The 23619-nt window shown below is 27.9% G+C and overlaps 1 protein-coding gene across 1 annotated transcript in view; it reads left to right on the top strand.

Annotated features, from left to right (window-relative positions):
• Positions 1–23619, top strand: part of LOC119601134 (IDLSRF-like peptide) — a 111952-nt gene that overhangs the window by 12015 nt on the left and 76318 nt on the right. The window contains 1 exon segment of the mRNA XM_037951894.1: positions 14639–15453. Coding sequence (XP_037807822.1) covers positions 15330–15453 — 124 coding nt within the window. The 5' untranslated portion in view covers positions 14639–15329.

Consider the following 23619-nt stretch of genomic DNA (forward strand, 5'->3'; position numbering starts at 1 on the left):
TCTAGTTCAGTTCTAATTCAGTTCTAGTTCAGTTCTAGTTCAGTTCTAGTTCAGTTCTAGTTCAGTTCTAGTTCAGTTCTAGTTCAGTTCTAGTTCAGTTCTAGTTCAGTTCTAGTTCAGTTCTAGTTCAGTTCTAGTTCAGTTCTAGTTCAGTTCTAGTTCAGTTCTAGTTCAGTTCTAGTTCAGTTCTAGTTCAGTTCTAGTTCAGTTCTAGTTCAGTTCTAGTTCAGTTCTAGTTCAGTTCTAGTTCAGTTCTACTTCAGTTCTAGTTCAGTTCTAGTTCAGTTCTAGTTCAGTTCTAGTTCAGTTCTAGTTCAGTTCTAGTTCAGTTCTAGTTCAGTTCTAGTTCAGTTCTAGTCCAGTTCTACTTCAGTTCTAGTTCAGTTCTAGTTCAGTTCTAGTTCAGTTCTAGTTCAGTTCTAGTTCAGTTCTAGTTCAGTTCTAGTTCAGTTCTAGTTCAGTTCTAGTTCAGTTCTAGTTCAGTTCTATTTCAGTTCTAGTTCTAGTTCAGTTCTAGTTCTAGTTCAGTTCTAGTTCTAGTTCAGTTCTATAGCTATTATAAGGTGAACAAAATTTTGTAGTTTTGCAGAAATATTAAAACGTAATGTTGTTGTAGTAAAAACATTATATGGAAAAAGTAAATAAAAGTATTAGTTTTCATATTTAAAAAGAAAATATTAAAATTTCTAGAAAACTTTTTACAAAAAAAAAAAAAAAAAAAAAAAAAAAATTAAGCAAATTTTTCAAACTTTGAGATTTTCTGTATTAGCTTAAAAAAATATTAAAAACTTTATAGGAATATAAAGTCTAAAGAGTTTTAATGAATATACAAAATTAAAATTTTTTAAAACGCTTGGAAATTACGGCTGTTATAACTGTTATAAGCAAAATAGTCACAATTAATAACAATCATACGTCAAGGTGGACAAAATTTGTATTTTTGCAGAAAAAATTAAAAGTAATTTTATTGTTGTAGAAAATTAAAATAGATTTAAGTTGAAATATTTAAATTTCTAATAAAATCTTTAACATTTTATTATTAAAACTACAGGAAAATTTTACTAAATCAAAAATTAAATTTTTGAGATGATTTATTTGTAGTGATTTAATAAAATCTAACAAATTCTGTAACAGGGTTATAAAGCCTAAAGATTTTTAATTATAATACTTTTTGAAATTATTAAAATTGCTTGTAAATTGTGGCAGCTATAGGTGTTGTAAGCAAAAAAGTCATAATTAATAATAATCATACGTCAAGGTGGACAAAATTTTAGATTTTTGTAGAAAATTTTAAAAGTAATGTACTTTTTGTAAAAAAATTTAATGGCGACGGCAAATTTAAGTTCTGTAAGAGAAAAGTATTTAAATTTATAGAAAAATCTGAAACGTTTATGTTAATTTCATAAGATATTGTAGACAACTTGAAGTGTACAGAAACATTTGAAGTTTTATTTATTTTTTTTTTTTTAATTTTAATCCAAATTATATTTTCTTTGACATTTCTTAATAAAAATTATCATAAAATAGCAAAATTCTTACAAAAAATTTCTTTTAAAAGAAGCAAAGCATACCTTAAGGCTACACAAAATGTACTTTAATACAGAAAAACTTAAAGTTAAATTTTATTCTTTGGTAAATTATTCTTAGAACTAATAAAACATAACAAATAAAAAGTTGAACAAAAAAAAAACTCCAAAACAAATGTTTTTATAATAATAAAACATTAACAGTTAGTAAGAAATGCAAAGATAAGAAAATAAATAGCAATAAAAAAAAACTTTATTATTTATTTTGCACCTAAAAATATGTGCAATAAAGAAATGTTAAAGTGTTTTTTGAACAAAAAAAAAAGGAAATAGAAGTTTTTTATGGCTTAATTCTTTGAAAGAAATGAAGGTAATAAAATCTTAAAGTTTTGCTAAGAAAAATAACAAAAACACGCATAAAAATATATTTGAAAATAAAAAACAAAATTAAAAGCATACTTTAAGGTGTTAAGGTAAAGTTTAAAGTTAGAATTTTGAAAGAATATTTTATAAATATAAAAAATTTAATTAAGAAATTTTTAGGAAAATGTTAGAAAATTTTTTCTTAAAATTTTTATATTCAAAACCAAAATCTACTTTTAGGGTTCATTTTCATAAATTTTTTTTTATTTTCTTTTAATAAAATATTATAATTTTAAACAATTTGTGTTATGTTAACTGTCAGTACATGAAAATAAATGAAACTTGTTTTTAAAACTAGTCTTAAGTTAGTTTTTAATATATTCATACACATTATGCAAAAATCTTTTAACAAAGTTTAAATTTAAACTTGAAATGAAAAAGAGGGAAAGTAATAGCAATTTTCCCATTTTCTCTTCTACCACAAATCCAAAACTTTACAAATCTAAAGCCCACCTTTAAGGCGTTAATGAAAAAACACCTGTTTCGTTTTATAGTAGATTTTTAACATAAAATGAGTATGTCTTCCTTTAAGAACATTTTATGTTTGAAGACAAACTCTAGCCAGGGGCTAAAATTTCAATAAAGATTAAGCAAATTTTTCTATAGAAATAAAAATAATAGAAAACTTCATTGAAAATGAAGGTATAAACATAAGGCAGTTTTTAAAGTAAAAGCATATTTTTAGGTGGAAATTTTAAACATTATTTTGGTGCAAGTACTTACTACGTCTGTCTGCAATTATGCGAGGGTGAATAATAATAAAATAAGAATATAACATTATTTTTTCGTTTTTAAAATATTTTTATATTCTCTTTTTAACAGCTTTTATGCTTTAATGCCCTTGATGAAAAATTTATGTTTAAACAAATTTTTGATGCACAATGAGTGAGTGAACAGCGGCAAAATATTTTGAAGGGTGATGGATACTTCACATTTTAAGGATATTTTTAAAAAATAAACATAAAAAGTATACTTTAAATTTTCTTATATTTAAGTGAAGATTTTAAACAGGATAAAAGTTTAATTCTATTAAAATTAACAAGTTTTAATAGAAAATTAAAAAAGTTTTGAGCAGGTGGCAGATAAGGAGAGGTGATGAACAGACTCAATGGTATCTCTCTAGGAAAGGGAGAACATAATTCCTACCAGCGCTGGGAAACCTGTGTTGTATGTTGTGTTCCCCTAAAACAAAAACAATCAATCGGAAAACCAAATAATAGCGGCGGCATGTGTTGCGCACAGATCATGTGTCGTCGTCATTCTACAATCGTGAGCAAAAGAATGCTAAGGTGCTGGGTACCTTGGCCTCTGTGATGGACAATGTACACCAGGCCATTTACAAAAGTATAGAGTTAAAAAGAGAAGGATATACTTTCTATTTTACAGTCTTTTAATGCAGTTTAGGGCTTCAACTTTGAATCCTTAGATGATGATAACAACACAATTATACCAAAATCCCAGCAAATGTATAAGTGACAGCTTAACATAGTTATTGATCACAAAAAAAAAAAAAAAACAGCTATCTGAGGCACGGAGAAGAAACTTGAAGAAAATGCTCCAAAAAGAGCATATCTGGTCAATCGCTGAAAATTCCAGAGATATATCGGATTCTCTCAATACACCTTAGCTACCAATTAGCTCAACATTGAGAAGAAACCCAAGAAGAAAAAGCGTTCCTGGTCATAAAATTTAATTACAAAGATAAGGCTTATCTGCCTTAAAGAAGTTACCAGGGACACAGAATTAAGCAAGCTACTGAGAAGTACTTTAGCCAAATCTACAAGGAAAGAGAGGTTTATGAAAAAAGCCCCTTATAACGTGGAGGAAAAAGCTAGAAAGAAAAAAAAGAAAAGATCCGCTATCTTATGTCAAACTACCTAAAGGACACCTTACGATATCTGTAAAGTGTCGGTGAACAAAATGTTTCAATAGACTAGTAAATCAGTAAATGTTCTAAACGGCTTTGGCGGCCTAATCTAAATGTGAACATTTTCATCCACTAAATGGACCAGTGACGGTACATTAATTGTTCCCAAATAACTTCATATTCGAACACTCAGATGACAATTTAGGAACATAATTGAATTCTCCAATAGACTTGTACAAGAAGTTAATGTTCTAAACGTGTGCACCACCTGCCTTGGTGGCCTCATCTATATGCGAACTTTTTCATTCACTAGGTTGACTAAAGACGATCCATCGTGCAATTTTTGAACATGGTTCTATCGGATCATGAGCAAAACCTTTGTTCATGGAAGATTTACCAAGGTAACATGAGTCGGGGGGATATGGATCAGATCAACAATAAGATTTTGGACCACACAATCGGTTATAAGTACAATATAATATAATTTTTCAACCCTATGAGTCATATCTGTTCCGGATCCTTATAGATTGCGAAGTCGACTAAGCCATGTCTGTCTGTCCGTCTGTATGTCCGTCGAAATCAAATTTCTGAAGAACCCATATATCTTTGGGATCTAAATCTTCAATAATACTATCAGATAAGCTTTCGAGAAGTTTTCTGTTTAAAATCACCAAATGGGTAGATAAATAACAAAGATATGAGCAAAAATCCGAATTCTTTTACATGCAGACGTAAGAAAACTAAGTAAGAGAGTATAGTGGGGCGTGGTCGACCATATGATACCCTACACCAGCTATTAAATGTGTTTTATTTTTTCTTAAAAAAAGTATTTATCTTCAATGTAACCTTGTTTCCGATACATTTAAGCAATTTATGAACGAAAAACTAATTTTCTGAAAGAGGGTTTATATGGGGGCTTGGGGCAAATATGGACCGATTCCGATAAAATTTTGTGAATGGATTTATATTTATATAGTATTTATTTGTGCTGGATTTTATGCCGATATTAGTGTTTATATGTGAATTTTGGACATTTAAGTCATTCATCTGAAGGCTACTTTGTATGGGAGCTAGGGTCAAATGAGGCCCGATCTTTATATAAGTCGACAAAATCATTAAGGCTTGTATAAAACTTACTTGTGCTGCTTTTTATCGGGGGGATCTGTTGTATGGGAGCTAGGTGAAATAATGGGCCGATTTGAAACCATTTTCAATAGGCTTCGTCCTTGGACGGACGGACATAGCTTAATGGACTCACAAGATGATTCTAAGCCGAAGGTGGATATAGGTCGAATATTTTTATGTGTTACAAACATCAGCACAAACCCAATATACCCTCTCCACTGAAGTGGTGTATGGTACAACAACAACAACGCACAGATAGTGTTAACCACTAGCAACCCCATTTAGCTTGTTTTAGTGTTCTTTTCATTTTGTCACAGATTTTGTGCAGATTTCTTTTTGAAAAACTAAATACAAATTATGGTATATTTTTTAAATATCTATATATATAAAAGAGTAGCGTTACTGACTGACTGATTCATCATCACACAGCCCAAACGGCTGAACCTAGAATCATGAAATTTTCAAAGTATATGTGTTTTTGGTTATGTAGATCCACTAAGGAGGGATTTTTGGAAATTTATACATTTAGGGGTAAAAAAGGGAAAAACGGGCAAAACAGGTTATCTTAATTATCTTACACAATATTAGTGATACAAGAAATATTTTAAACGCACCTGTATCTACTCTTAAAATGAGCAGATGGGTGTCTGGTGCTTTTTTGAAATTCGTACTTTTAAGGGGTGAAAATGTGTACCAAAGGTGATTTTGGTACCTTTTTTGGCTCTTTATAACTTTTAACTAATAAACAAAATAACATTTTTGTAAATATTTTGAATATATCTTCCAAAATTAGGAGACACCTGTTTCGTACTTTTTTAAAATTCAGTCCTTTTTGGGTGTAAAAGGTAGAGAACTGTATTTTTGGTAGTTTTTTAGCACATTAAGAAAATTTTTTCGATATATTGAAGTATTCCTATTAAATTACGGACTAACTTTGTAATATTTATTGAAACAAAATTTTTGCTATTTCACTGGGAAAAAAAAGTACCAAAAAGGGTAAAAACGGGAAATTTAATTTTATTCAAACTCATTGAGCTAATTTTTATAAAATTTGATAAAGTTTTTTATTTACTCCCACAAAATAAGCTATTGGTATATTATTTTGGAATTCGAGTACTAAGGCCTATATAGGACCAAATTCGAGTAAATTGTTTGGTACCTTTTTGAAAGCACAATTTTTCTGGAACAAATGAATGCAGATTTGAATCGTTTGAGTTTTATCTGTGATAAAATGAAGGGGGACAAATTGTACTATTTTTATTAGTACTTTCCACTAAGGTAAAATTTATTCCACTTTTGGTTCTTTTTCTTTCTTCAAATGATGTATATTTTATAATATGAATTCAAAACCCATGATTATTAAACATACACTGTCCTCATTGAATAAGATTCTTTAAGAGAGAACTTTTTAGTACTTTTTATCTCATAAATGGTACTTTTTGAATTTTCTAAAATATTCAACCTAGGAACAAAAATTTTAACATATATGGTCTTGACTGAATAATATTCTGTAAGGGGGTACTCTTTGCTACTTTTCCATTCTTCAAATGGTACCTTTTGGTTTCTCTATAATGGTTAACCGGAACACATCTTTATTAAATGAGAATTTATTGAGAGAGATTTTTGTACTTTTTCGTTTTTCCGATGGTACTTTTTGATATTTTTACGATATTGAACATAGGAATATAAAATTTAAAATATAGGGAGCTTAGTGAATGAGAATCTACTGAAAGGGACTTTTGGTACTTTTTCATTCTTCAAATTATATTTTTTGAATTGTCTATAATATTGAACACAGAAACATAAAATTTTTGATTAAATAGGAGGTATTTTATAGTACTTTTTTTCAAATAGTAATTTCGAAATTTTCTGGATGTGGAAGCTAAACGAATGAAACTAAAAATACAAGCCTCACGTGATATTGAACGTAAAAAATTGAAACATTAAAAAATTTTTAAATCAATTTTAATTTTTTATAAAAGTAAACAAAATTTTGTATGTATTTAATTTTGGTTAGGGTAGCGAAGCACCCAGGGTATGCTAGTATATATATAAATATATATTTATAATTTTGTAATAAATTTAACAACAACAAATTGAAAGCATACTTTAGACAGCAGACATTTAATAAGAACTAAAAATATTGTCATAAATGTCAAAGAGCATTACGTTATTACTCTATATTTGAATATAAAAATATAAAATTTTATTGTTAACCATAAACCTTTAGTGGGCTACAGAAAAATTTCGAGGTATTAAAGAAAAATATGTCTTTTTTTAAGTAATATTTTCTTAATACTCTTTTTTAAACATAAGTCTCTATCACAAAAATAAAAAAAATTCAGTTATAAAGCCCATAACAATAAAATAAGACAAGCAATTCTTAAAACAAAAGATATTTTAAGCAAATTTGTTTTTTTTTAAACTGCTGCAAACAAGGCTGGGTAAGCATTTGTCATAAAAATTGTGCCCCTATCATTGACAATCATTCAGTAGGTGAGAATATTACGCAATCAAAAAACAAACTCCAACAAAGTCCTAAAGAAAATATAACATAAAAGTATAAAACACTAACAACAAACTGGGGATATAAGCAAAAAAATAAAGAAAATATTTGCATATTTTTAGGCGAAATTATATATTTGAAAAAAAAGCATTATACCCAAGCGTACTATATCGAGTTAGTTATATAAATTATTGGTTTGTATAACTCAGAATTACAATCAAAGATTTCATACCACCATGATTTGCTTATACTTTATGACAGAGTCTGTCCTTCTTTCATTTAGCATGAAAGGCATAATTTCGTTTTTGCCTTAATAGAGTGTCTATCCAGCCTTGAATGTTTTTAACATTTTTCTTTATTTGCTTTCTAACTGTTGTGTATAGAATGCATAAATTTTATTGTTACAATTTTTCCACAAAAGAATATCAAATAAAACACAAATTGACATTATTTATGTGTGTGTATATGTGAGAGTGTTGTCTTGGTCCTGTTGGTGTTTCCAATAATAAATCCAAATAAAATAACAATACCAAAGAAAGAAAATAAAAAAAAAAATAATTTAAAATACCTTAAGGCAAGGTTGATTTGCCAACAACACCAACTGCTACCAATATTTCTCGGAAATTATTTGAAAAAAAAAATAAAAGAAAAATATCTAAAATATTTGTTTCTACCTTTGTTTCCTTTTGTTGCGTTTTATTACACATCGATTTTTAATGAAATGTAGATTTTTATGAATATGTGGTTAGAATTTCTTCTCTAACAAATAAAATACAATAAAATTTATTTATAAGCCATAGCCTACCTATAGGCGTATGGTAAATATTGTAACAAAACAAAAATGTTATTACACATTTTATAAGTATTTGCTTTTTATAGAAGAAAAATGTTCAAGGTTTAAAAGTAGCATTTAACCACTTTACATGTACATATTTCCATATAAAACCCATATCATGTTGGTATTTAAAGCATACTTTCAGGCCTTTTTAAAGCCTTTCTGGTCCTTTGTGTTTTATACACATTTTAAAACAAGGTTTATATAAATGTTAATAATAATAAAGAAAATGTAAATTTGTCTTTGAAATTACTGCCATTATTACGAGCTAAACTTTTAAATGCAATTTACAGTTGTAAACATTTTCTTTAAATAGGAAAAAATGGAAAATAAAGCAACCAATTAAGGGAATTTTAAAATCAGTTAAAACTATAAAATATTTTTGTTAAGATGAAAGAAAAACTTATAAAAGTTAAAAGCAGAAAATATTAGAGAAATAAAGGTCAAACAGATTAATTTTCTATTTTTATTAATTTTTGCAAAAAGTTCTAACTTTTTAATAATTTTTCAAAAAAAAGAAAGGAAATTCCTTAGTAAGTTTTCATGAAAATTTGCTTTTCTTTAGTAAGTTTTCCAAACAATTTCTTTTCTTTAGTAAATTTTCCTAAAATTTTTCTTTTTTTAGTAAATTTTCCGAAAATTTGCTTTTCTTTAGTAAATTTTCCCTGAAAATTTGCTTTTCTTTAGTAAATTTTCCCTGAAAATTCGCTTTTCTTTAGTAAATTTTCCCTGAAAATTCGCTTTTCTTTAGTAAATTTTCCCTGAAAATTCGCTTTTCTTTAGTAAATTTTCCGAAAATTTGCTTTTCTTTAGTAAATTTTCCGAAAATTTGCTTTACTTTAGTAAATTTTCCGAAAATTTGCTTTCTTTAGTAAATTTTCAGAAAATTGCTTTTCTTTAGTAAATTTTCCGAAAATTTGCTTTTCTTTAGTAAATTTTCCGAAAATTTGCTTTTCTTTAGTAAATTTTCCGAAAATTTGCTTTTCTTTAGTAAATTTTCCGAAAATTTGCTTTTCTTTAGTAAATTTTCCGAAAATTTGCTTTTCTTTAGTAAATTTTCCGAAAATTTGCTTTTCTTTAGTAAATTTTCCGAAAATTTGCTTTTCTTTAGTAAATTTTCCGAAAATTTGCTTTTCTTTAGTAAATTTTCCGAAAATTTGCTTTTCTTTAGTAAATTTTCCGAAAATTTGCTTTTCTTTAGTAAATTTTCCGAAAATTTGCTTTTCTTTAGTAAATTTTCCGAAAATTTGCTTTTCTTTAGTAAATTTCCGAAAATTTGCTTTTCTTTAGTAAATTTTCCTGAAAATTTGCTTTTCTTTAGTAAATTTTCTGAAAATTTGCTTTTCTTTAGTAAATTTTCCGAAAATTTGCATTTCTTTAGTAAATTTTCCGAAAATTTGCATTTCTTTAGTAAATTTTCCGAAAATTTGCATTTCTTTAGTAAATTTTCCGAAAATTTGCATTTCTTTAGTAAATTTTCCGAAAATTTGCATTTCTTTAGTAAATTTTCCGAAAATTTGCATTTCTTTAGTAAATTTTCCGAAAATTTGCATTTCTTTAGTAAATTTTCCGAAATTTTTTATTTCCGAAAATTTGCATTTCTTTAGTAAATTTTCCGAAAATTTGCATTTCTTTAGTAATTTTCCGAAAATTTGCTTTTCTTTAGTAAATTTTCCGAAAATTTGCTTTTCTTTAGTAAATTTTCCGAAAATTTGCTTTACTTTAGTAAATTTTCCGAAAATTTGCTTTTCTTTAGTAAATTTTCAGAAATTTGCTTTTCTTTAGTAAATTTTCCGAAAATTTGCTTTTCTTTAGTAAATTTTCCGAAAATTTGCTTTCTTTAGTAAATTTTCCGAAAATTGCTTTTCTTTAGTAAATTTTCCGAAAATTTGCTTTTCTTTAGTAAATTTTCCGAAAATTTGCTTTTCTTTAGTAAATTTTCCGAAAATTTGCTTTTCTTTAGTAAATTTTCCGAAAATTTGCTTTTCTTTAGTAAATTTTCCGAAAATTTGCTTTTCTTTAGTAAATTTTCCGAAAATTTGCTTTCTTTAGTAAATTTTCCGAAATTTGCTTTTCTTTAGTAAATTTTCCGAAAATTTGCTTTTCTTTAGTAAATTTTCTGAAAATTTGCTTTTCTTTAGTAAATTTTCCGAAAATTTGCTTTTCTTTAGTAAATTTTCCGAAAATTTGCTTTCTTTAGTAAATTTTCCGAAAATTTGCATTTCTTTAGTAAATTTTCCGAAAATTTGCATTTCTTTAGTAAATTTTCCGAAAATTTGCATTCTTTAGTAAATTTTCCGAAAATTTGCATTTCTTTAGTAAATTTTCCGAAAATTTGCATTTCTTTAGTAAATTTTCCGAAAATTTGCATTTCTTTAGTAAATTTTCCGAAAATTTGCATTTCTTTAGTAAATTTTCCGAAAATTTGCATTTCTTTAGTAAATTTTCCGAAAATTTGCATTTCTTTAGTAAATTTTCCGAAAATTTGCTTTTCTTTAGTAAATTTTCCGAAAATTTGCTTTTCTTTAGTAAATTTTCCGAAAATTTGCTTTTCTTTAGTAAATTTTCCGAAAATTTGCTTTTCTTTAGTAAATTTTCCGAAAATTTGCTTTTCTTTAGTAAATTTTCCCTGAAAATTTGCTTTTCTTTAGTAAATTTTCCCTGAAAATTCGCTTTTCTTTAGTAAATTTTCCCTGAAAATTCGCTTTTCTTTAGTAAATTTTCCCTGAAAATTCGCTTTTCTTTAGTAAATTTTCCCTGAAAATTCGCTTTTCTTTAGTAAATTTTCCCTGAAAATTCGCTTTTCTTTAGTAAATTTTCCGAAAATTTGCTTTTCTTTAGTAAATTTTCCGAAAATTTGCTTTACTTTAGTAAATTTTCCGAAAATTTGCTTTTCTTTAGTAAATTTTCAGAAAATTTGCTTTTCTTTAGTAAATTTTCCGAAAATTTGCTTTTCTTTAGTAAATTTTCCGAAAATTTGCTTTTCTTTAGTAAATTTTCCGAAAATTTGCTTTTCTTTAGTAAATTTTCCGAAAATTTGCTTTTCTTTAGTAAATTTTCCGAAAATTTGCTTTCTTTAGTAATTTTCCGAAAATTTGCTTTTCTTTAGTAAATTTTCCGAAAATTTGCTTTTCTTTAGTAAATTTTCCGAAAATTTGCTTTTCTTTAGTAAATTTTCCGAAAATTTGCTTTTCTTTAGTAAATTTTCCGAAATTTGCTTTTCTTTAGTAAATTTTCCGAAAATTTGCTTTTCTTTAGTAAATTTTCCGAAAATTTTGCTTTTCTTTAGTAATTTTCCGAAAATTTGCTTTTTCTTAGTAAATTTTCCGAAAATTTGCTTTTTCTTTAAATTTTCCGAAAATTTGCTTTTTCTTAGTAAATTTTCGAAAAATTTTCTTTTTTTTTTTAGAAAATTTCCGAAAATTTTCTTTTTTTTAGTAAATTTTCCGAAAATTTTCTTTTTTTTAGTAAATTTTCCGAAAATTTTCTTTTTTTTAGTAAATTTTCCGAAAATTTTCTTTTTTTTAGTAAATTTTCCGAAAATTTTCTTTTTTTAGTAAATTTTCCGAAAATTTTCTTTTTTTTAGTAAATTTTCCGAAAATTTTCTTTTTTTAGTAAATTTTCCGAAAATTTTCTTTTTTTAGTAAATTTTCCGAAAATTTTCTTTTTTTAGTAAATTTTCCGAAAATTTTCTTTTTTTAGTAAATTTTCCGAAAATTTTTGGGAAAATTTGCTTTTCTTTAGTAAATTTTCCGAAAATTAGCTCTTCTTTAGTAAATTTTCCGAAAATTTGCTTTTCTTTAGTAAATTTTCCGAAAATTTGCTTTTCTTTAGTAAATTTTCCGAAAATTTGCATTTCTTTAGTAAATTTTCCGAAAATTTGCTTTTTCTTAGTAAATTTTCGAAAAATTTTCTTTTTTTTTTAGAAAATTTTCCGAAAATTTTCTTTTTTTTAGTAAATTTTCCGAAAATTTTCTTTTTTTAGTAAATTTTCCGAAAATTTTCTTTTTTTTTAGTAAATTTTCCGAAAATTTTCTTTTTTTTAGTAAATTTTCCGAAAATTTTCTTTTTTTTAGTAAATTTTCCGAAAATTTTCTTTTTTTAGTAAATTTTCCGAAAATTTTTGGGAAAAGTTGCTTTTCTTTACTAAATTTTCGGGAAAATTAGCTCTTCTTTAGTAAATTTTCGGCAAAATCAGCTTTTCTTTAATAAATTTTCGGAAAAATTTGCTTTTCTTTAGTAAATTTTTGAAAAATTTCCTTTCTTTAGGAAATTTTTGGAAAATTTCCTTTCTTTAGGAAATTTTTGGAAAATTTCCTTTCTTTAGGAAATTTTTGGAAAATTTCCTTTCTTTAGGAAATTTTTGGAAAATTTCCTTTCTTTAGGAAATTTTTGGAAAATTTCCTTTCTTTAGGAAATTTTTGGAAAGTTTCCTTTCTTTAGGAAATTTTTGAAAAGTTTCCTTTCTTTAGGAAATTTTTGAAAAATTTAATTTCTTTAGGAAATTTTTGAAAAATTTCATTTCTTTAGGAAATTTTTGAAAAATTTCATTTCTTTAGGAAATTTTTGGAAAATTTCTATTCTTTAGTAAGTTTTCGGAAAATTTTCTTTCGTTAGTAATTTTTTGGAAAATTTCCTCTCTTTAGTAAAATTTTTCCAAAAATTTCCTTTCTATAGTAAATGTTTGAAAAACGTCCCTTCCCAGTAAACAATTTTTTCAGACATGTCTGATGTCAGAAATTTTCTGAAATAATTCTTATACTTTATCAGAATTTTTAACGAATTTCTAAATTTTCTTTTAGACATTTTACAGAATAATCGGCAAACTGTTTGTTAGACTTTTCTGCACATTTTCTGAAGTATTAAACGATTAACATCAGACTTGTCTGCATATTGTCGAAAGGGAATTTCAGTGTTACGACAATTATGAGACTAATCTGCACATTGGCGGAGGACAATTTGTTTTTTTATTCCTATATTATTTTTTAGACATAAAGGAGAATAGTCTGTACATTTTCTGAAGTAAAATATAAAATGGCTTAAGAATTATATCCGATAAATCTGCACATAATCTGAAGAAAATTGTTTTTGTAACTTCGTCAGACAATTAAGCGAATAATATACATTTCCTTTAGATATTTAACAGAATAGTCTGCACATTTTCTGATATTTTTAGCTCGGTCATTTTGTTCCCATTTTCAGTGCTTTTGTAAGAAAACTTTGCGACAACTCTGCAGATTATCTGAAGGAAATTTTGTTTTGTTTTTAATAAAAATCATGCACAAACTTGTTTATATTTTGAAATTCGTCATCTGTACTTTAAAAGGGAATTTATGTTTCTTTTCTTTTATTTTCTCAGTTGGTCTTTGTAAATCAAGTAAACAACATCTGCATATGTGATAATTATTGTTTAAATTTCATTAAACTTTGTTAATATACAAAAATTAGCAAAAAATTACATAATTTTTTATGGTTTCATTTTATAATTTCAAATAGATGTATGTAATGAACTCTATTTTCGTATATAATATGTAAATAGTAAACCATACTATTTTATTAATTTTAAAATTAATCTATAAGTTTCTATTATTTTTTTATGTACCCTTAAGAAATCATGAATAATGGAAGCTTATAAATTATTATTAAAATTAATAAAATCAAACCATAATAAATTATATATATGAAAATAGTTTTCATCAGACGTTGATCAGAATAGTCAGCCCATTTTCTTATACTTGATCAGACTTTTGTACGAACTGTCGGAAATTTTATCAGACATTTATCAGACATCTATCAGACTTTCTTATATTTGATTAGACTTTCGTACGAGATGTCGAAAGAATGTCAGACATGGTATCAGACATTTGTCCGACTTCAATAAGATTTGTCGAAAATTCCTACAGAATTTCCCCGGGAAGTTACATCAGATTTCGTACCGAATTCTGACCGACAACTCTGCACATTTTTCCGAATTTCCTCAGACAAAGAGTTCCGAATTCCGAGCAAACCTTTCATACGATTTTCGTAACGAATTCTGACGGAATTCGGATACGAAATCGGCAACTTGTGCAGACTGTCGGTACGAATTCGTTACGAATTCGGCAAAAATTGTTTAGTGGGTTCTTTAGTAAAAATTGCATATTTTTAGGATTTAAAAAAATCAAAAACTGTTGCCTACCTGCAAGTTGAAATTGGGTTCATTTTAAAACACATTGCCTACTTACAGGCTCTGTAACAAATTTTTTTGATTTCCTACAAAGAAAATATACACTTTTTCCAACTAAAAAGTAACAATTTCTGAAACTCATGTGATTTTTGCAATATTTAACTAACTTTCCATAATCTTTCTTTACAGATTTTAAACAACAAATAACAACAATGTAACTACGAACTCCAACAAACAACCAATTGTAACGAAACATATCATACATATTCAAGTTTTAATTTAACACAAAATCTCTACATTTCTTGCTTTAAAACAAAAACATTTTAGTAACACAAATATAACAAATTTAAAAATAAGTACAAAACAAGAAAAGGAAACAGATTTGGTGTATTTACAAATAAAGGACTAAGCAGCATAAATAATCTCTCTACTCTTTAAACTGTGTATGAGTGTTTGTAAGTGTTAATGACATAAGTAATGCTGCTTCGTCTTAAAAGGGTGTTTATGTGAAAAAACTAATAAACAAGAAACCTTAAAAACCAATAAGTTGTGATAAATTCAAGAAAAAAAAAACTTTTTATTTTACTTTAATTTTTTTCCTTTCTCCTTTTTTCCTCTCACTCAAATAACAACAGACTTAAGACAAGTGTAAAACACTCATTTAGTTTCTTTTCTTTTGACTGAAAAGAAGTCATTTGTTGTTACGATTTCTTTTGATTTTCAAGTTCAGCAAGTGTTTAAGTGCAAAAAAAATATTTATTTTTTTCGTTCACAAAGTCGTTTACCTTTTAATTCTTTGTTGTGTTAAGTTTTCCTTTCTTCTCTTCTGTTTGGAAGAAGTAAAATTAATTATTGTATTAAGAAGGAACTTTAATACAAAATGTCGTTGCTGATGTGGCGTTTAACCTGGCCACTTTTTATAGCCATTATGCTGTTTGTGGTCAATGTCAAAGCCATCGATTTAAGTCGTCTGTATGGTCACAATATGGTGCAGAAACGTAGTGGTAAGTTTATTTGTTTTTTCTCTTTTTAATGTTAAAATTTTAAGATTTTTGAGAGGTTTCATTTTTGAAAAGGGTTAATAAATATGATATGAAAATGACAAGGGTTATAAAGATTAATTTCTATTCAGTATTCAGTTATTTTCAGTATTTTTTGGAAAATTTCATATTTTTATAATTTTTCTTTGCAAAATTTGCTTTCTTTGGTCAATTTCCTGCAATTTTCTGCAATAATTTTTTTAGGATTTTTTTTTTTTTGGAAAATTTTATAAATTTTTATACCCTTCACTATAGTGTAAAGAGTATTATGCGTTTGTACTGAAGTTTGTAACACCCACCTTATACCAATCGGTTCAGAATCACATTCTGAGTCAATTAAATTATGTCCGTCTGTCTGTCTGTCTGTCCGTCTATATGTCTGTCTGTCCGTCTGTTTGTCCATGTAATCCTTGTGCGTACGCTACAGGTCGAAATTTTCAAGATTGCTACTTTTCTATTTCTGTTGAATTCGGTTTATTATTTCTTGACCTGTTTTTATTAAATTTTCTTCAGATTTAGATTATTTTCTGCAAAAGTTTTAATCTCTTAAGTAAAACATATCCAGTAAATTTTGTACCCAATACCCTTTTTATAGTAAATTTTTGTAAAATTTAGCTTTCTTTACTATTTTCTACTTGAAACTTTATTAAAGGCCAATTGTACGCAACTAATGCATAATTTATTATACTATTGTTATCCCTCCTTCTTTCCAACACCATGTCCTTCATACCCAACTGCGTCATTTGCCCAACCCCCTTCCACTCCCCAGACATTACAACTGTCTTAAAGCAATCCCTCTATATCGGGGCATTAAAGGCAGTAGTAGTATTTACAAGTAAATAAAAAAACATAAATATGTTTATAGTTTATTTAACAAATTACACTAGTCCTTAGCCAGCTGGTCGACCAACTTGCTCCAACAGGCAAGAGGGTGTTAAATGATGATGACTATACTGTATTCTTTGACTTCCTGTTTCGTTCGTTTTTCTAAGAGGAATATTAAGAAAATTGTAAGAAATATATAAAATAAATTCATGTCATTACTAGATGAGAGAATATGTACACGTATTATAAGTTGATGGTAGGCGGCCTAAGGGAAAAAAGTGGGTGGTATGTGTTATACCAAAATACTCGCCTGAAAGCTCCAATAACTTTAATAAGTGTGAGAATTCTAGGATATTTAAGGATATGTAATTGTATATTGACCTTATGTTTTCCTTTTTACTTATCCTTGATTACCAATACAATTTTACCTACATACATACATATATGTATAAGTAAGTATGTTTGTATGTATTTTGTGAACATTTGTTTATACTTCACTTTACATTTGTTTCTGTCTTGTTGCCTATTAAATATACATGAAATATTTCAGTTGGTATGGTCATTAATTTGTCTTGGATTAATTGACTGTTGCCGTTTGTAAGGCTAACCAATCAATCGTCGTTCAGTGTGAAAAGTAGACAACGGCGACAATCTGTTAACAGTTGAAAATGAAATATTATATTTCAAATTTTTGCATGGGACATTTATTATTTATTACACGTACTTTTGTTTAATCAACATATATTTCATAAATAATTTTAATTTTGTTAAGGGGGAGAAATATAAATTTCAACACGTTTGACAACTGCTATTTTTTTTCGCTAAAGCAAATAAATATGATAAATTATTGAAGGAAATAAGGAAATAAAATTGTCTTCATATTTTTCAAAATATTTACTAAAGAAAGCAAAATTTGCAGAAAATTTAAAAAAGAAGGCAAATTTTACAGAAATTTTACTAAAAAAGGCAAATTTTGCAGAAATTTTACTAAAGAAGGCAAATTTTGCAGAAAATTTACTAAAGAAGGCAAATGTTGCAGAAAATTTACTAAAGAAGGCAAATTTTGCAGAAAATTTACTAAAGAAGGCAAATTTTGCAGAAAATTTACTAAAGAAGGTAAATTTTGCAAAAAATTTACTAAAGAAGGCAAATTTTGCAAAAACTTACTACAGAAAGCAAATTTTGCAAAAATTTACTAAAGAAGGAAAATTTTTCAAAACAATTTACTAAAGAAGGCAAATTGTGCAAAACTTTACTAAAGAAGGCAAATTTTGCAGAAAATTTACTAAAGAAGGCAAATTTTGCAGAAATTTTACTAAAGAAGGCAAATTTTGCAGAAAATTTATTAAAGAAGGCAAATTTTGCAGAAAATTTACTAAAGAAGGCAAATTTTGCAGAAAATTTACTAAAGAAATCAAATTTTGCAGAAAATTTACTGAAGAAGTCAAATTTTGCAGAAAATTTACTAAAGAAGGCAAATTTTGCAGAAATTTTACTAAAGAAGCAAATTTTGCAAAACAATTTACTAAAGAAGGCAAATTTTGCAGAAAATTTACTAAAGAAGGCAAATTGTGCAAAAATTTACTAAAGAAGGCAAATTTTGCAAAAAATTTACTAAATAAGGTAAATTTTGCAAAACAATTTACTAAAGAAGGCAAATTTTGCAAAACAATTTACTAAAGAAGGCAAATTTTGCAGAAAATTTACTAAAGAAAGTAAATTTTGCAGAAAATTTACTAAACAAGGCAAATTTTGCAGAAATTTACTAAAGAAGGCAAATTTTGCAGAAAATTTACTAAAGAAAGTAAATTTTGCAGAAAATTTACTAAAGAAAGTAAATTTTGCAGGAAATTTACTAAAGAAGGCAAATTTTGCAGAAAATTTTCTAAAGAAGGCAAATTTTGCAGAAAATTTACTAAAGAAGGCAAATTTTACAGAAAATTTACTAAAGAAGGCAAATTTTGCAGAAAATTTACTAAAGTAAGTAAATTTTGCAGGAAATTTACTAAAGAAGTCAAATTTTGCAAAAAATTAACTAAAGAAGTCAAATTTTGCAAAAATTTTACTAAAGAAGGCAAATTTTGCAAAAATTTTACTAAAGAAGGCAAATTTTGCAAAAATTTACTAAAGAAGACAAATTTTGCAGAAAATTTACTAAAGAAGGCAAATTTTGCAGAAATTTTCTAAATAAGGCAAATTTTACAGAAAATTTACTAAAGAAGGCAAATTTTGCAGAAAATTTACTAAAGAAGGCAAATTTGGCAAAAAATTTACTAAAGAAGTCAAATTTTGCAGAAAATTTACTAAAGAAGGCAAATTTTGCAGAAAATTAACTAAAGAAGTCAAAATTTGCAGAAAATTTACTAAAGAAGGCAAGTTTTGCAAAAATTTAACTAAAGAAGGCAAATTTTGCAAAAATTTTACTAAAGAAGGCAAATTTTGCAAAAATTTTACTAAAGAAGGCAAATTTTGGAAAAATTTACTAAAGAAGGCAAATTTTGCAGAAAATTTACTAAGGAAGGCAAATTTTGCAGAGAATTTACTAAAGAAGGCAAATTTTGCAGAAAATTTACTAAAGAAGGCAAATTTTGCAGAAAATTTACTAAAGAAGCCAAATTTGGCAGAAAATTTACTAAAGAAGTCAAATTTTGCAGAAAATTTACTAAAGAAGGCAAATTTTGCAGAAAATTTACTAAAGAAGTCAAAATTTGCAGAAAATTTACTAAAGAAGGCAAATTTTGCAGAAAATTTACTAAAGAAGGCAAATTTTGCAAAAAATTAACTAAAGAAGGCAAATTTTGCAAAAATTTTACTAAAGAAGGCAAATTTTGCAAAAATTTAACTAAAGAAGGCAAATTTTGCAAAAATTTTACTAAAGAAGGCAAATTTTGCAAAAATTTTACAAAAGAAGGCAAATTTTGCAAAACAATTTACTAAAGAAGGCAAATTGTGCAAAAATTTACTAAAGAAGGCAAATTTTGCAGAAAATTTACTAAAGAAGGCAAATTTTGCAGAAATTTTACTAAAGAAGGCAAATTTTGCAGAAAATTTACTAAAGAAGGCAAAATTTGCAGAAAATTTACTAAAGAAGGCAAATTTTGCAGAAAATTTACTAAAGAAGTCAAATTTTGCAGAAAATTTACTAAAGAAGGCAAATTTTGCAGAAAATTTACTAAAGAAGTCAAATTTTGCAGAAAATTTACTAAAGAAGGCAAATTTTGCAGAAAATTTACTAAAGAAGTCAAATTTTGCAAAAAAATTACCTAAAGAAGGCAAATTTTGCAGAAAATTTACTAAAGAAGGCAAATTTTGCAGAAAATTTACTAAAGAAGGCAAATTTTGCAAAAAATTAACTAAAGAAGGCAAATTTTGCAAAAATTTTACTAAAGAAGGCAAATTTTGCAAAAAATTAACTAAAGAAGGCAAATTTTGCAAAAATTTTACTAAAGAAGGCAAATTTTGCAAAAATTTTACTAAAGAAGGCAAATTTTGCAAAAATTTTACTAAAGAAGGCAAATTTTGCAAAAATTTACTAAAGAAATCTTGAAATTTTCTGAAAATTTTTAAAATATTTTTTGAAAACTTTATGAAATCTTCAAAAGCTACAAAAAGGCAAAATTTTGTAAATTTATTTATAACTTAAGTTAACTTGTTTTGTTTCTCACACTTTTGATTTTGGGGATTGAAGCTCAGTCTATTAAATATGTAAGAAGTACTCAACAATATATGCTCCCATTAAGTTGGAAAACGCAATCCAAAATAGAATATGCATAAAGATTAAAAAAATGTCAAGAGAAATAAAAACATTCAGAGATTTCTGTGTCTTATTGTAGAAATAAAACCTGTAGCTCTAAGGATACAGAAAAAAAATCCGAAAAAAAATTAAAGAAGGAATGTATTTGTCTTTGAATATGTGCATTTTTTATAGTTTTCTTTGGATTTTCTTTCCAATAACCCAAATATTTTTTTACATGCTGCCGGAGTTCAAGATTTTATTCGATTATTGCTCCCATTTTAAGGAAAAAAAAATGTAAATTTAAACTGTCCTCCTCTGATAATGAAGCATAAAACTTAATCACAAAATTTTAAAACTAAAATCATTAAAACGAAATGAAAAAGAAAACTAATTAAGTTAATGGCAGTCTTTATCACACATTCTACGGAGGAAGATTATTATAAACTTACAAAATGTGTTAGCTACGAGTATTTGATATGAGAAAAACTTTAAATGACCTTTGCTCATGCTTTCCCGCTCTTTATATCTCTGTCTCCCATTTTCTGTCATATATACATATATCATGTTCATTGTTTAATGAAAAATCTATTAAAAGAAAGTTTTCGTTTAACATTAACAACATTTAGCTAATGCGAAGGGGGAGGTAAAGGAATTTTAGTTGTCAAAACTTTTCTTATAATAATTTACATCACGTTTTGTAATATTAACTAAACTAAACACGCTCTTATATTCATTCTAGCTCTCTGCCTGTCTTTCATTTCTCCCGCTCTCTTAGCTAAACAGTTTTAATTACAAACTGTTTACGTAAAGCGAAAAGCAACTGACAGACAGACACATTCTGCTATTTACTATCATTTAATAAAACAACAAATGTCTTGAGGGGGAGTTTGCTAATAATGTGGGGGGGAATGCAAAGTTTTGGCCCTTGTCCCTTGGGATAAGCTAAAGTAAACAAATGAAAATATTTAGTGAATAAAAAGAGCATATAAACGGAATTTATTTAGCAACACTAAACGTGTTCATACTATACATACTTTTAGGTGAGGAAATCATTGCTCTAGCATACTTTTAGGCGTTTAAGGTGAAAATACAAATTGTATTGTAAGTTCCCAACATGTACTAGGTTTTGTTTACAAAATAAACAAATAAATAAATTCATACACCGGCACACTGGCAACGAAAGTCATATTTTTATATTTTGTTTTTTTTCCTTCTAACCTCCGGTGAATTAAAGTTAAAGAGAGACTAGAAATAATAAAATTTTATGGGAAAATAGTTGAAGATTATTAAACACAAATTTATTTGTAAACTACAAGCAACTAAGTGACGTTGCTAAGTTGTTACTGGAGTGGGAATAAGGGGTCAGCACATTAGATTGCTATGTTTTTTTTATATAGGTGGATAGAAATGATACGTAAGATTGTGTGTTGGCTTTTTCGGGCAATAAAATTTTGTTAGATAAAGAAATTATAGAAATAATTGGAGTTTCTAAATTTAGCAGGTTATTAAATTACAATCAATAGTAAGAAGTGTTTAAAGAAAATTGTCTAGAAACTCTTTAAGAATTGTAAAATATTTGGAAAAAAAAAAACATTTTATCCCCCAATTTAGAACCATCCGTGTGACAATGGATTCCTACTGGTATTTGCTCTAGTTTTCCGCTTGACCAATACATTCTATCTGAGATGAGCGTTTCAAAGTTTCTGACATATTCTGTGTCTGGTACGCGATCAGGCTCGTCTGATGATTGTGTAAAACCTTCCAATGTGTCCAGTATACATTTTAACGTGTCCTATAACCGCTTTGGAAGAGCCGTTCGGCTGTAAGGGCCGCCTCATATCTTAAATATGTTTCAATGGGTGGTACGTTTCCAGAGCTTTGGTTGAAGTAGTGCACATGGCATCACTTCTACTTAAGCAGCATGTATGCTAAACTCCTTGTAGTAGTTTGATATTACACTTTTTGTCCAAAGCAGTCCACCAGATTATTGAAGCATGAGCTAGAATTGGTGTAAACACACTTTTATAAAGCCAATTTGTCACAGTAGGACTAAGACCCTATTTCATGCCCTACATATCGCGCAGCACCTTGTTGATGCTATCCTCTATGTGGTATTTACATTTTAATTTCCGGTTGAGGATTACGCCTAAGTACTTAACTTTGTCTGTCACCGGTATCTTCTTGACCAGGAAGCAAGGTTTAGTATATGTAGAAATTTAAGTCTTTCTTGTGAAAAGACAGATTTTCATCTTCTCCGGGTTAACCTTGAGGATTCTCGGTTAAGCCCAGCTCAATGCCGTATTTAGAGCCTCCTCAACTCGTCTACACAAGTAATTTGGATTCTTTCCCTTTAAAAGTATTACAACATCGTCTGAATAGCAGACAGGTCTAAGTCCTTTCTCGGTTAAAATCCTTAGTAGGCTATTAATCGTGGTAACCCAGAGTAAAGGTGACAAAATGTCACCCTGTGGTATATCGCGAAATACCTTTATCCTGATAATTATATCGTACATCTCGCAGCTTATCTATCTGTTCCTTAGCATGTAGTTGAACCAGTTACGAAGCACCCGGTCAACATAAAACTGGTCTAGGGATTGTATAAGAGTATCAGTGTGCGCCTTCGATGTCAATGCCTATCGCCAGTGTATACAATTTGCTATCAAAGGATGCACCTATGTGGTGGACAACTTTGTTTAAAGCGGTTTCCACCGATCGGCCCTTTACATAAGCATCGGTTCATCTATATTATTCGATATACCGGGTGGAAAATGAGAGTCCATTAGGAGTTTCATTGTCTCCTCCATATCCTTCAGCTTTCTGCCCGTGTCATCGACCATAGATTCCGGTTGCGAAGAGTCTTACCAAGATTCCCTATCTCCCCTGTTATCCAAGGTTTCTCCTGGGCAGATCTCTCGCAAAGGTATATATATTTTGGGTCCTTATTAAATTCTAAGACGATCTATGTTCGATCATGTTCGTCCGTCCATCTGTCCGTCAGGGTCCTTATTAAATTCTAAGACGTTCTAGCCATGTTCGTCCGTCCATCTGTCTGTCTGTCGGTTGAAAGCCCAATAGAGTCCGAACGGAATGAACTATAGGGTTGGAATTTTCTAAAAATATTTTTTATAGGTAAGGTTTATTTGGTATTGAAAATGGGCGATATCGGTCCACGTTTTCCTATAGCCCCCATACAAGAGAGCCCTAGAAAAAAAAACAGCTTTAACAGGCATAACTGTTTTAAAAGTACGAGTACAGCGATGAAATTCCAAATTTTATGAAGATCGGTCCATAGTTGACCCTACCGCCCATATAAGGCCCCCTTTAGAAAATGACTTTAACGCTCATTTCTGGCTTAAAAATACGAGTATAGCGATGAAATTCTCCACCCACATATGTAAGTTTCATGCCAGTCAAAATCTCTCTACCAAATTTTATATGGATCGGTCCATAATTGAACCTACGCCGCATATAAGGACGCCTTTAGAAAATTACTTTAACGCTTATTTCTAGCTTAAAAATACGAGTATAGCGTGAAATTTGACATACCTCTCTAGTTTTAGGTAGTAGTT

Source organism: Lucilia sericata, unplaced genomic scaffold, assembly GCF_015586225.1.
Source record: "Lucilia sericata isolate MDLA Ls3-8-SP2 unplaced genomic scaffold, ASM1558622v1 Contig000144F_arrow, whole genome shotgun sequence".
Taxonomy (NCBI): Eukaryota; Metazoa; Arthropoda; class Insecta; order Diptera; family Calliphoridae; genus Lucilia; species Lucilia sericata.